This window comes from Ctenopharyngodon idella, chromosome 6, assembly GCF_019924925.1.
Source record: "Ctenopharyngodon idella isolate HZGC_01 chromosome 6, HZGC01, whole genome shotgun sequence".
NCBI lineage: Eukaryota > Metazoa > Chordata > Actinopteri > Cypriniformes > Xenocyprididae > Ctenopharyngodon > Ctenopharyngodon idella.
In genome coordinates this window covers 25,177,529-25,192,050 of record NC_067225.1, presented here as the reverse complement: position 1 = coordinate 25,192,050, position 14,522 = coordinate 25,177,529, and the positions used below count along the sequence as shown (strand labels likewise).

The 14,522-nt window shown below is 37.8% G+C and overlaps 1 protein-coding gene across 16 annotated transcripts in view; it reads right to left on the bottom strand.

Annotated features, from left to right (window-relative positions):
* The window catches only part of cadpsb (Ca2+-dependent activator protein for secretion b), an 85,579-nt gene extending 71,486 nt beyond the window's left edge, over positions 1-14,093 (bottom strand). For 3 of the 16 annotated variants that reach the window (XM_051896492.1, XM_051896493.1, XM_051896509.1), the window contains exon 1: positions 13,234-14,074. In XM_051896492.1, the coding sequence (XP_051752452.1) occupies positions 13,234-13,572 (339 nt within the window). In that variant the 5' untranslated portion in view covers positions 13,573-14,074. Of the gene's footprint in view, positions 1-13,233 lie in introns of all 16 variants that reach the window. The other 13 variants (XM_051896502.1, XM_051896504.1, XM_051896494.1 and 10 more) reach the window with 9 other exon arrangements.
* Between the last annotated feature and the right edge of the window lie 429 nt (positions 14,094-14,522).

The window sequence follows — 14,522 nt, the reverse complement described above, 5'->3', positions numbered from 1 at the left end:
AAGGGGAACAGAGTGTTCTGCATTGTCCTGGAGCCCGCAACTCTTTCCTCCTCTCCCCTCCCTGCGTCCCTCCATGGCATTTTCTATGTTTAGTATGATGCTCGGAGCGCAGAGGGGCTATGAACCCACAAAGCCAGTGCTGAAGATAGCAGCTGGTTAGTTTTGGTGTCTCTGAGCCACAAGGCAGAGACCGGCCCTCTACTGTGCAGTCCCCAGAAGCACATTACATCAAAAATGAATAACCGTGCAAACCAGCATTTGCCACCTCATATGTGCTGTTTGAAAGGCATGCTAATATCTCCATTTTGGAATTCATTTGAATGTGTGTCCTTCAGCATGACTGAACGTCAAAACAACTCTTGATTGAGTCAAAAAAGTATTATTAAAATAAGAGGATGAAGAAAAGGAAGAAAATTTCAAACAGCAGGTATTCAGAAAAATAGCACGCTTGAGAGTGTAACATTGCGTTTATACAACAGTTCAATAAACATTTATACTTAACATTAACTTACATTTTAGACATGATATTTCCAGTTACTTTGCCTGTTTTTGTTTCAACAAGGAACATATTTACAAACATGATCACAGAGCAACATGCGGCGATGTGTTTTGTTCCTTCCTGAATGAATCAGTGTTTTGAATTAGTTGAGCGGATGATTCAATGACTCATTCATAACGACTTGTTTCGTTACTGAATGAATCAGTTGAACGAATCGGTTAAAGGAACTGTTTATAGAACTGATAAAAGCAAAAATTACTCTCAGTAACAGCTGTGCTAACATCCAGTACAACAGCTCTTTTGCTACCTTGCAAACACTGTAATAAAATATTCCTTTGTAACAACCCCAAGCATACAGAATTTTAGGAGAAACATAAAGCCTCAAGCAGGAGAAGCCTGTCTCAGAGCAGTAATGTTAGAGGAAATGCAAATGGATTACTTTGCATTTGCTTACACAAAACTTCACCACACACCAAAATGCCTTCTTAAATATGTTTAATTCAATCCCTGGACCTTGACTGGTATGTGTGTATGTGTCTCTTTGTGTGCGCACATTGTCTCACTAACATTCTATCGGCGTAGTATTGACAGCACAATAAGACTATGCGATGTAGGATTTGGACGCTGGTGAAGTATCTATCATCAGAACATAGAGTAGTCTATAGCGTTTCAATGAATTTTGAAACCGTAGCATTTTAATCACACTTCCAAAAGACAGAGCCCACAGCCAGCCTTTTCTCTGACAGAAGTGCGCGAGAGAAAAAAAGGACATGTTCAGAGTGAGTAAGGGAGTAAAGTGGGGGAAATGATGGGAAAAGCAAAAAGTCTCATGTGATGGAAAGACAGAGAGAGTGCCTTTAGAAGGCTTTTGGTGCTTCTGTGTGAGCTGAGAGGTATCTAGGTATGAGACAGAGTGTGTGACAGAAAGAAAAGCTACAGCGTGCTCAGTATTAGAGTTAATGGGCGTGTGTGTGTCTGTCTCAGAGAGAGCTAACGTGTGTGTGGGTGAAAGCACTTGCCTGAAACTCTACTAATCCTAAAAATAAGAACTTGTGCCATGTGACACACAGACTCTGTAAGATGGCTTCCTCCTGTGAAGAATTAATGCTACCCTGACAGGAAAGATGCGGTCAGATCAAACAGATTGTGACAAAAACGACATGCATGTGCCTGGGTTCATATATATATATATATATATATATATATATAAGGCATGTCAAAATTAACTCGTTAAGGCTTGTGATTAATGATTAATTTTTCATTTAAAACGTTAAAAATATTTAAAGGATTAGTTCACTTCAGAATTAAAATTTATTCTCCCCCATGTCATCCAAGATGTTCATGTCTTTCTTTCTTTATTCGAGAAGAAATTTATGTTTTTAGTGGAAAACATTCCAGGAAATGATCGGTCATTTTCTAGAAAAAAGTCAATATTTATATACTTTTTAACCACAAATGCTCGTCTTGCACTGCTCTGCGATTCGCCAATCATGACGTAATCACGTTAAAAAGGTCACGCGTGATGTAGGCGGAAGTACCTCTGTATGACGAAAAACTCCATCTCATTTTTCTCCGCCAACTTTAAAATCATCCGACATTGTTGTTTTACTTTTTTTTTGTAAAGGACGTTTGGCTTAGTCTTTGCACATTCATTTTGTAGACACTGGATCTGTACTTTCACCTACGACACATATGACCTTTCTAACGTGAAAGTCATGCGTGGACAAGCAGTGCACGACGAGCATTTGTGGTTAAAAAGTATATAAATTTTTATTTTTTTTAGAAAATGACCAATCGTTTAGCTAGATAAGACCCTTATTCCTCATCTAGGATTGTGTAGAGCACTTTGAGGCTGCATTTAAACTGCAATTCGGACCTTCAACCTGTTGTACCCCACTGAAGTCTGCTATATGGAGAAAAATGCTGGAATGTTTTCCTCAAAAACCTTAATTTCTTTTTTTGACTGAAGAAAGAAAGACATGAACATCTTGGATGACATGGGGGTGAGTAAATTATCAGGAAATTTTTATTCAGAAGTGAACTAATATTTTAACGCAATTAATGCAGCATTTGTTTTCCTGGCATCGTTTGGCTAGCATAACATTATTTGATGACGCTATCATTCATTGAAGTGCTATTAAACCATTCAAAAATAGAACTCAAATCTGTACTATATATATATAATGTCGGGATATGAACCCAGGTCCTATTCACATCTTATACAGTAATTATGCGATCAACTACAAAGTTGCTAAAAAGTGTTTTTCTTTCTCATTTGGCCATGTCTTGTCTCATCTAGGGCACAAAATGGGCCAACACTTTTCCTGCTGCCCCCTTAAAAATCATGGGATGAAAGGGGATTAGAGGGAGCTTTCATGCTAAAACGTAATAGATGCTCTCTTCACGTGCTCAAAGTCAAAATAGAGACCTTGAGAAAAACAGAAGGTCATGTCGGCCTGCCAGGAAGAGGGAGAGACAGGGAGTGAAAGGAAGGAGTGCTAGTGCTGCTTAATGGATTATAGGATATGGAAAAAGCTGGATGGGATGGAGGGAGGGAGAGAAAGTGTGTGTGTTTTCTGGTTCACAAGTGGGTGTGTGGCAGCGACGGCATGAGAAAAATCGTTCACATGCTTTAGAATAAGGGTGCAGGCAGCTCTCCTAGAGAGACACGGCTGTAGTGCCACAACAACTAGTAGCTACTGCTGTTCATCACACTAGATTGTGACACAATCCTCCTCCTCCACTCTGGCTAATACTACTTCCTTTCATCCTACTCTCCATGCCTCTAGGCGAAAAAAACTGCAGACTTATCTAAACTACTGTTCTGGCTCAAGGCTATTGATGGACCTATATATATTGGCCAGACTGTTTTGAGATTATTAGCATCAGACAGCCAATAACTGTTCCCACTTGGCTAATTAACTCTCCCTTGTGTCAGTTGTGTCCAGAATCTACAAACAGCCTTAAAGATTAATAATAAACATTTTTCATTTTTTCTTTAAACATTTTAGTGAGCACATTAGCAGATAATATAATTTACATGTACACATTTTACAATTTATAATTAAATAATTCCTTTAAACGCTATACAATATGGTGAACAACACAACTTTTAGTTGCATTGTTATTTAGTAAAAAATTCAATATATTCCTTTGTGCGCCAATTCAAAGTTTAGTTTTTGGTTTGCTTCTTCACTAGGGCTGTTATTATTTCTCTTACTCCTAATTGAGCCACCTATTTTCAAAGTGCACAAATATGAGAAGCCAATTAGTACTAACCAGCAACATAAATTACACATAAGTTTTGCCTCTAATTTATCATCATAGCTAGGACACTTTATTTCCGTGATTATTAGAAGTCTCATTAAGAGCTTTATTAGGGCCGAAGTAAGTTATCCATAGTGCCTAAAATATGGTAAGTGTGAATACACATTCATGATCTTCTTTAGCATATAAAACAACAACATAATGAATATACTTTCAACAACTTTTACAAATTAGGTATCATCTGCAATAACCAAAATAAAGATGTGAAAGAAAAAACATCACCTCTCCTGAATTCTGTCGCATCATCTCTGTTATGTAAATGCACTTTATGGTATCCTTGGGTCTCTAATTCTGTTCTTTATCTTTACAGAAAAGTGCTGAAATAGCTTGAGCAGATGTCCCTCATCACAGTGTCTTTCTCAGACTTCTCTCGGAGCAACACTTATTTAAATAGCCATGAAAAATCACACATGTACAAACCCGTACAAATACAGACTTCCACACGTACTGCAATGCCCCTAAAAATATGAGCAAAAATCAACACTTTTTCAGCAAAAGCAAACATTTTCAAACACAAACTGCTCTGGCACTTTAGAGATGCAAATACACTGTTCCAAAAGTTCAAAATATGAACAAAAATCAACACTTTTTCAGCAAAAGCAAACATTTTCAAACACACACTGCTCTGGCTATTTAGAAATGTAAATACACTGATCCAAAAGTTCAAACACAGATTTCAGAACGAGCTTTGATTAATGAATATGGATGCATAAAATGTTCTGCTGTCCACATTCACACTGCACTGAAATGGCTTTTAACCAAGAAGTCTTTGAAATGTCTATGCATGTATATTATTACAATTAAATTAATTAGGTATTTGAATATTGTGTGTGTGTGTGTGTGTGTGTCCATTTATCTATGTATTGATGAATCAATATCATTCATAAATCTGAATTTATAATTTCAAGAGCGCTAGGCTAAATTTACTCTCTGGGTCATAAGTTAATTAAAGCAGCACTAAAAATAGCCACCATTTATTCCACTATTTAATAATTCACACTCAAATGTGAATGACCTGCTAAAGGAGGTTTAAGGACCTTCCAGTTGGATGTTTATTACTTCTGACAAAATGAATCTGCCAGTCTCTCACGTTCTATTCCTCTCCTCACCTGTCCTTTTTTCTCAGTGTGCTTAATGAACCGATAAATATCATCCCTCTTACCCTGTTATATTAATAAGGTAATTTCAGAATCTCCAAATCTCATCTGAGGAGATCCAGCTCTGGCCTTTCAATCAAACATCCTCTTATCTCCACGGGAACCTCTCCTAACTAACTCCTGCTCCATCCAGCTGCCATAACCGCTGCCGTCTCTCAGGCTCTCCTAATCTCCTGTCTGACCTCCACTCTCTTTCTATTAGTGTCGCTGTCATTGCTGTGTCCTCAACCTGTTCCCTTCACTAGAGACCCTTATGTCTCTCCTCTACCCTTAATATTCCCCTTTCTGTATTATGAAGCACTAGAATTAAACAATCATTTCTGTTTATTTTAAATTATTTTTCAAAATTAATATTTTAAATAAAAATGTAACTCACATGAGATCACAGCAATAGCAAACCACAATGGTCCAACGATCCAATCAATTTCTGATGGACAAAATCAAGTCCTGCTCTACATTTTTTCTAGGCTATTACACTCAGATATATGTCACAATAGGAAAGAAAAGCAACTTACATTTCATGTCGAATTTAAAGGTATTTTTAATGTTTTTTTTTATGGACAAAAATGATCACACCTGTGAATTAAATCAAAGGTCAAAGGTCAAATTCTTTTCTGAGCCAATCTGAAGACATTGAGGTGCTTTCTGCCTGTCAATCATTTTAAGTGATTGATCAGACAGCCCATATATGAGAAGCAGGAATCTGACAGTGTGATAGTTGAAGCAGATCATTCTCATTAAATGCCATATTTACTTTCATAAGCTGTTGTCAGTTGTTAGTTTGTCATGAGAGAATTCTATTTTCCTCCTGTTGTTTTAGACAACACTGAGATGTGCTGCCGTTCTCATGCTCCATCTCTAATTAATTTTTGAGGGCGGGGCTTTGGAAAGATGGGGGTGTGTCTGTTCATACTGCAACAGCAAATGCCTTGTTTCAAGCATTGTGAAAAAAACAGAATTTGCTTACATAACTGTTCTATAAAAGACATTTGTCAGTGATTTGACATACACAGAAACCAAAATAGCAAATATAATGTGGATCCATTAATCTCTCCCATTCTCACTGACCTGTTTTAAATGAAATCCCTCATAAAATCACAACCCACACTGTATTACTAATGTTACAGACTGCGTTTCATGTGTGCAACATTTGCCTGGAATTCTTGTTTTGCTAGAAAACACTTCAATTTGCAATTTACAGTAATATGTATTTGGGCATATTAATGCAAATTCAGTTTTACATTTTGTTTTTCATTTCAAAGCCCATCACAGACCAAAAGGATCTGATTTTTTTCTTGAGGGATTTTTATGTTTTTCTTCCCTCGTATTTTTCAGTTTTCACTGCTCTACAAATTTGATTTATGGTTGATTTATGAAAGATGGTTACTTCAGCTTAAGCTTTAAAATTAAATATGTTGTTGCAAATCTTCATGAACTTCAAATGGACATGGATCAAGTAATTTGTTTTATTAATATTTGGTCTTGTTAAATTTCCATCAGACATTTTTATAGCTGTCTATCCTAAGTTTTTCGCTTTCCAGTCTCATCCTCTCCTCTTGTTTTATATTTCACACTGACCAGAAGCTCTGCTTTTGCCTTGAAAACTAACCTGTCTTTCAACACGTGCGTGTGGGATTGCGGCAGAGGTTTCACACACTACAAGCTACCGTCGCTCCGTAAAAAAGACCTCAATTGGAAATCAGTGGAGAATGAAACTGAATTTGTGAGCCTGGCAACTCGATACAGGCATGGTAACTTCATCCATCACACAAAGCTACTCTGATTTGCCTTCCTGTCTGAACAAGAATAAAATCATGTGGCCAGCAGGCCAACCCAGTGGGGCTCTCAGACCATAGAGAAAGCCTGTAGGGTCATTCTCATTGGGTTTGATTGTGCTAAATACTCTGAAACACAGGGTTTGATTGAGTTCATTCCCCATTCACCCATCTTTCTTGTGCTTGCCTCTTGTAATAAAGGGAAAAAATCTTTCACTATCTCCTTTTGCAAGCCCTACAGCAATGCAGACATTTAACAGGTTTGTAAAACCTTTTATGTGGGACAGGCATTATTTCTCCAAGATAGGCACACAATAAACAGACCCTCATTTTAATGTGTGAACACCAGACATTGCATTAATAAAAGACTCTCTAGGTGATGCATCACATTTGAGACCAGCAATTCAGTATATTTCCATCCCATTCATTTATAACCTAATGTGAGTGATAGGCTACATTTTACACATTTATGTGCATACAGTATGATTCCTTGCACTGCAACAGTAGACCCACTGTGCACCTAAACAGGGCCATTGGTTTTAGATTTCAAATACACATCCACTGAAGGCTTGTACATAGATAAATGGCCTAGCTGTGAGTGACAGTATAACACTGCAGTCCCTTTGTGCCGTTTTTCACAAGGTCAACAGCCTTTACAAGGTGTGACTGTGCAACACAAACAATAGTCAAGCTAAACCTGTCAACATGTGGTATCACATGCAAATGCACACGCCAACGCATGACAATGCAAATGTGTAACCTCTCAAGACTGATGTGTATAAGCTTTAGCCTGACTCAATTTAAGGATGGTAGAACCTAATAGAAATTGACATATTTATCCATTTAATGCAATTTTTTATTATTTTATTGAACTATTTTATTCTACAAAATACTTTCAAAGACATTTCCTCCACACTTAATACTGCTTTGTGCTTTAATATACCAGTTCAGTAAACAAGACGTAAATACTATTCCATTTAAACTTCCATTTTAGACACAACATTGGTAGATACTTCGTTTATTTTTGCTATGCCAAACAAAAAAGTTGCGAACAAATCCACAGAAAAATTACTGTTGCGTAATTCCTGTGTGTTTTGAATGAATTGGTTGATTGAACAATTAAATGAATCAGACCTGGTTGGTTCCTAAATCAGTCAGCGTGTTTGAACAAATTGTTTGAGTGAAAATGATTCAAGTAACCCATAAAAACAATCACTTGTCACCACCTACTGGCGTAATGATGTAACTTGCAGTATAATTTACTATTTCATTCCGTTGATTTGCTAAATCATGCGCATGATTTAACAAATTGAGGGAACGAATTAGTAAATCGTGCACATCATTTATAAATCAATGGAACGAATTAGTAAATCCTGCGCATGATTTAGTAAATTGAGGGAACGACTTAGTAAAGCGTGCACACGATTTAGCCTAATATTTTTTCCCTGCATGTCATGTGCGGGGCTCCGTACATATTTAATCATAAATATTTATTATGTTTTATTTATAGATATATTGTATGTGCCATTTTTAAAATGCAATATATGATGTAATATTTTTTCTTTACATGACAGTTGAAATTAGTGTAGGCCTATTGAAATTTGATAATAACAATAGATTCCAACCATAAAGGGGTCCTTGATTGTGATTTCACTTTTTTAACTTTAGTTATTGTGTAATGTTGCTGCTTGAGCATAAACAACATCTGCAAAGTTACGATGCGCAAAGTTCAATTCAAAGGGAGATATTTCTTTAAAAGAAATCACTTTTTAGGGACTACAACGCTCTTCCTCCCGGGTTGGTAACATCACAAACCTCAAAATTTCCCTGCCCCCAGGAACACACAACAAAGGGGGCGAGGCCATGTTGGGCTGCTTTAGAGAAGAGGAAGAGTTGTTGTAGAAGAGTGTTGTTGCCATGTCATCATTTTACGCCAGACTGCTTCACAAACTAGGGTCAATTCAACGCTGGATTTGCACAAAAGATTAACATAACGGCACATGCTAGTCAATGAGTTGAATAAACTCCAAAACAACTACATAAATTTATCCACTAACCGTTCAGAAACGTCCAGCTGCATTCTAAAAGTTGTAACTTCTTCCTGAGTCTCTCCATCAGTGTCCGACTCCGATTTGAACAGTAAGGCTGAACACGATTACTGACAATTGTCATTTTGGCTGCGTGAGATTCTCCAGCTTTGTTGTTGTTGAGCAACTGAAGCGCAAGCTGTAAAAGCTCCACCCTCTTCTGGAAAGGGGGCCAGGAGCAGCAGCTCATTTGCATTTAAAGGGGCACACACAAAAACAGCGTGTTTTTGCTCAGACCCAAATAGGGACAAATTTGACAAGCTATAATAAATGATGGGGTATTTTGAGCTGAAACTTCACAGACTTTAATCCCCTTTAATATCCTTTAAAAGCCCATCCTATTACGTGAACAGGTAATTGTGACCCAAAATAGCAGGTAATTAGTTAAAACACAGAAGAAGAGAAAGATCAAAATAAAGCTAAAGGACAAAAGGGTAGGAAAGGAGACCTCATCTGCAGATAAGTTCATCTGAAATGACACAAAGATTTGCTTAGCCAGCTAAGTAAAAGACAATGAGCCCTTGAAAGCTGTCACCACCAGTATTATTCGGCGAGGAGTGATATTTCAGCGGGATGTACACACTGTATGTACTGATCTGATGAAAAACTTAACGTTTCATTTTATGGATGCAACAAAAAGCTAGAGGGTCTGGAGACTGTAAGGGCCTCTACATCCTTACGATGTGTCCTTGTTACGAGACCACCTTATCTGCTGAAATGGGGGGACATCTACCATCTATCAGTGATGAAATCAAACACGGGAAGGATACAGATAATTGAAATTCTATCCTCCCCAAGGCCCATGAACAAAACTGCTGAGAGATCTCTATCGTGTGCCTGTATCATCTGGGGTTCAAGCAAGGGCTGCCAGCCCAGACCAGAGGCTCGAGAGCAGATACAGGGTGAGTACAGGAGATGCTGCTGACAGCATACAAATTAGTCTAAGGCAAAACCCACAGTAAAAGTGACCTCCTGGACTAAAAACTTAGAGAATGAAATGTGATTCACACGCTATAGAAACAATGAGGCTGTCATTCAACATTATTGAATTTTATAATGGACTGACTGAGCAGAGGACAGCTGACTAATAAGCAGTTTGCTGGAGACATGAACCATGATAAGCCCTTCAGATGCACCAAACTTAAATGAAAAACTCATCCAAGCTAGGAAGGCAGCTTTTTAGAAGAGCAAAGATTTTAAATCTAATTCTGGATTTGATTTCTTTCCACAGTAAACATTCACTACATACTCGGATGCTTCAAGGTATTTTGTGAATAAACAAAAAAAAAAAAATTAATAAGTTTTGTTATTAGCTAGCAGCTACACTCAGTGACACCCAAGAGTAGAAATGAATGTAAAACTGACAGCAAATTTAATGACTTTTAACTTTTTTTTATTGTCAATGTGTGAACAGCTTGTAACGAAACTTAAAAAACAAGACTTTCCCTGACCTTGCAGTGCTGGTGCACACATATCCACATCGCTACAATCAGATTCTTTCTTAAAACAGCGGTTTTCTCTCCACTATTATTTTAGTTGTGTAATTATTTTGTTATTGAGAGGAAAGCGTGCAGCACATATTTACATATTCATTTACACGTCGCTCTCAGCAACGTGGACAGCATTGGGACGTTCGTTAAAAGTATATTACGTCAAAGGATTTTTTAACTTCTTTTCACTTCTAAGCGAAAAACGCCATGGGTATATCGGGGTCTTGAATCATATTCAGTCTCTTGTTTGTTACTATCGCGAGCGTGAGCAATAAGTTGCTGGCTGCAGTTCACTTAATGGCCCTGGTGTTGCTAATAACAAGGGTTTCTGAATTCTACATACAGTATAGACCCTTTAAGGACTTTCATACTGACTAAGAATAGAAGCACAGTACTTGTCATTCTCCCAGCAACAAAATAACTTGCATGACCAAATTGTCTTTATAGTACTACATAACGTTTTAGGTAACGTTATAATCAACATGTGAGCATCAACCTGATAAAGATCATATTGTTTCCCTGCTTTTGCAGTCAAAAAGCAGAGAAAGAAAATCAAGCTACTCCATATATATAAGAAATAATGCATGAAGGAGATTTGATTTTCTTCATGATAGAAAAACTGTGATTACTTAATGAGACATATGCTGGAGCCATTACCTTCAATCCCCTGAGCTCCTCTGATATCACATTAGCTGAATAAGCACTCATAAAACTACTAGTTAAGCTTTCTGCAAATAAATTAGTGCAGCCTAAAGAGATTAAAAAAACACTTAATTATGATTTTAGTGGTGATATCTTAACCCCAATATGCTAATGTGAGTATCCAATTTTTGCTATTTTTTAATATGAAATTATCTTTTTCATCTGACACTTCAGAAAAAAATGCATTTTAATGGTGTGAACCTATTGTTTTTACCTTTAGTATGTTATTTTGTATAATAAATGAGAGTTAATATATACATATGAAGGTCTTTTTTTCTAATTTCCCATCTGTTATCTAGGCCCATATGCAATGAGTTTATTTTCACATTTATATTTAGTGAGTAAACAAGCAAACGTAATGCCATCATTTAGCAACTAATTGAGTTCCATTTTTGACTAATTTACTTTTTGAATTCTATTGGGAATAGATAATCTTAAAACTACTATAGTGCAATATGGTGCATGAATCTATGTAGAAGCTTTTTAATAAAGCCACTGATCTTTACCATTCACCATAATGTACTGTCTTAAACGCAGTCAACAAAAAAACGAGTTATACCATTCTTTCGACCCTGCTCTTGATAGACGTCCTTCATGTCGATGATTCACATGGATGATTCTGAGTCACTGAAGTGATTGACTGCAATGATTCTATTGAACCTAAAGGACCCCAACAGTGACTCAACTCTGGAATTCATTGTAATGACCCAAATACCACCAGCCCTGACTCACTCAACTGAACCGGCACGCATTGTGAAGATCAGAGCTTTGACTTCTTGTAATGACAAACAGCAGGTATTCCAATACAATGTTATTGATCAAAGCTTTTACATCTACAAAGACCTCTTCAACCTCACGTGAGGCTGCCTAGCATTGAACGACAACATGGGACTCATACTTCCACAGCTTTTCAGTGAGTCTATTGTGTTCTCATCTGACTAAGCCATATTGCATAACCAAATCTGCAGCTACGGTGACAATGTCAGATAGCTTTTTATTAAAAATGTGATATTTACATATTACACATAGCCTACTATATGCCCCAAATTAAATCTTCATATACTTTTTTTTTCTTATACTATGAAAATAACACTAAAATAATGTCAGGTCAAATCCATACACTGACAGCAGGCTTTCTATAACTGTAATGTTTATTTATCAAAATCTTTTAGCTTTTTTCTAATTTAGTTAAAAGTGAAGCAAATATGAATGTAAGTATAAGACTGGACAAAAACACTGCTTTTTTTTTTCTTTTTGTCACTTACTATAGCAGTAATAGCTGTTAACGGTGGTTTCTGAGCATGTTGTAAATAGTCAAGGATCAGCTTGGATCAATAACTGAGGGAAATTGGATGGGACCTCTGAAAGACACCTCTCTGAACAAGGAAACATTTTTATGGCAGTAACTGAAGTCTATAACAGGTTTCTTTTGTTTCTTCCAGCCTTAAGTCAATTGTCAGCAAATAAAACTCTCAGGATAATTTCTAAACACACGTTAGATTTGTTGTATTTCATTCAGACTTGTTGTTTATCAACGGGCTTTTGAGTAAAAATGCCTAAATTAAATAATTGCGTGAAATAACTAAAAAAAAAAAGGAAAGAGAAACTCGTAAAAATACGATTAGGTATTTCCAACACCAGGTGACATGACAAATACGTTCGTTATGGTTTGTCGACCTTCTGAACAGTGGATTCAGCGTTTGCATCTGTTACACCAAAAGTCACCTTGGAAGATGAATGAGTGGCGCGAGAGATGGCGCAAACGGAACTGAATATCCTATGGCCGCAAGACTGCACACAACCACTGACTTCCAATGTGAACGAGTCACATGACTGTACTACGGCAATGACACCGCTTTATTTTGGTCCATCAACCTCTTGAAGAATATCTATAATTAGAGCTCGTCTCGTGCGGCCGAATTTGACCGAATGTGCACGAATTCCTTCGGGTTTGGGGGCTCGCGACAGGACCTTCTGAGCTTTAAAAACAAGCTGACAATGAAGACTGTGATTTTATAGGTGTCCCGTGAAGGATATGGTGATTTTTTACAAATGTTCCCTCACTTTAAGAGTAATATCACCTGACATATTTAAGAGATTCAAAGCTATGTTTGTTGATAATGGCATGACATAAAAGGAACAATATGATGCATAACGTTTTTCTCAAGGTGAGACCCGGACACCTCGTGCTCTTACCTTCAGCTGTCGCCTTGCCATGTCGGTAGGCTGCTTGGCGTTGAAAGGATAGGCGACGCATCGCATCACAAAGACATAGAGTTGCAGCTTCTTCTTTCGTTCCTCTTCTTCCCTCTGCAGTTTCTCCACGTCCTCCTTGTCTTGCTCGCTGGCGGCCGACGGGCTCGGGCTGGATGGTCGCGCGCTGGAGCCTCGGCTGGTGGGTTGGAGCCTATCGGTGCTCTCGCTGGTCCTGCTGGGGGAGATGCGAGTGGCTCCGGACTGAGGAGCCATCACCTCTCGGCTTTCCTCTTCCACTATCCCGTCCGATTCCTCTTCGCTGGAGGATGGATCCAACATTTTTGCTCTCGGGCAGTGCTCGCCTAACCGTACAAGCGAATTAAACGCACGATGGGATATTTACGGCGTGGAAAGGTATCAGTTTGTTGACGTAGTGTTCGGCATTCAGAGGGCTGCTCGACTGTTGGTGAATTTTTAATATCCTGACACACTTCGGGTGCGGAAGCAGACACTGCAATCTCTTCACTCGACCAGAGCAAAGATGCTGCTGCTGCATACGTGTTCCGTGCTGTGCCTCCGTTCGCCAGTCATTGCGAGGGACTGAAGAGGAAAGGGGACGGGAGGGGCGCGCGCAATGAAAAGAGCGAATGATGGCCACTTCCTGCTGAGTCTCGCGTGAGACGCAGGCGCTGTCCGCGGTGCTGGTTGAGAGAGCGGGTCATTTCGGTCGCAAAAATGGTGAGGGTGGATGACACCGAGAATGTGCTGTTATTTCATTTGACCTCTGTATTTCACTCGCAAAGCAGGGACTTGCCATATGAGATCACCACATGACATATTTCATTTTAAATGTATGCTTGCTTGCTTTATTGAACTGTTTTTAGTCTAAAAACATAGTAAAAAATTTCATAAGTCATAATCGAATATTTGAAATATTTATGTAATTATTAGACTATATTTATAGTCTCTTATATCTCATTTAACTTTTTTAGAAGAAATAAATAAATGCATCAACTATTTATTAGCAGACTTTCCCTATAAACACAATAAAACCAAAATTACAAGAATACTTCACACCATACAAAAAATCACACCATACATACATACATGTGTATGGTGTGATTTTTTATATATATAGGCCTATGGGTCAATGACAATAATAATAGTAAACAAAGATAAGACATCCAAAGTATGTAAGGTATTACAACTTGATCTCTTTTACTGAATCCAAACGTTTTTAATTATATTTTGATACATATAAAGGTATTTAAAGATTTTGAAGGTTCAGA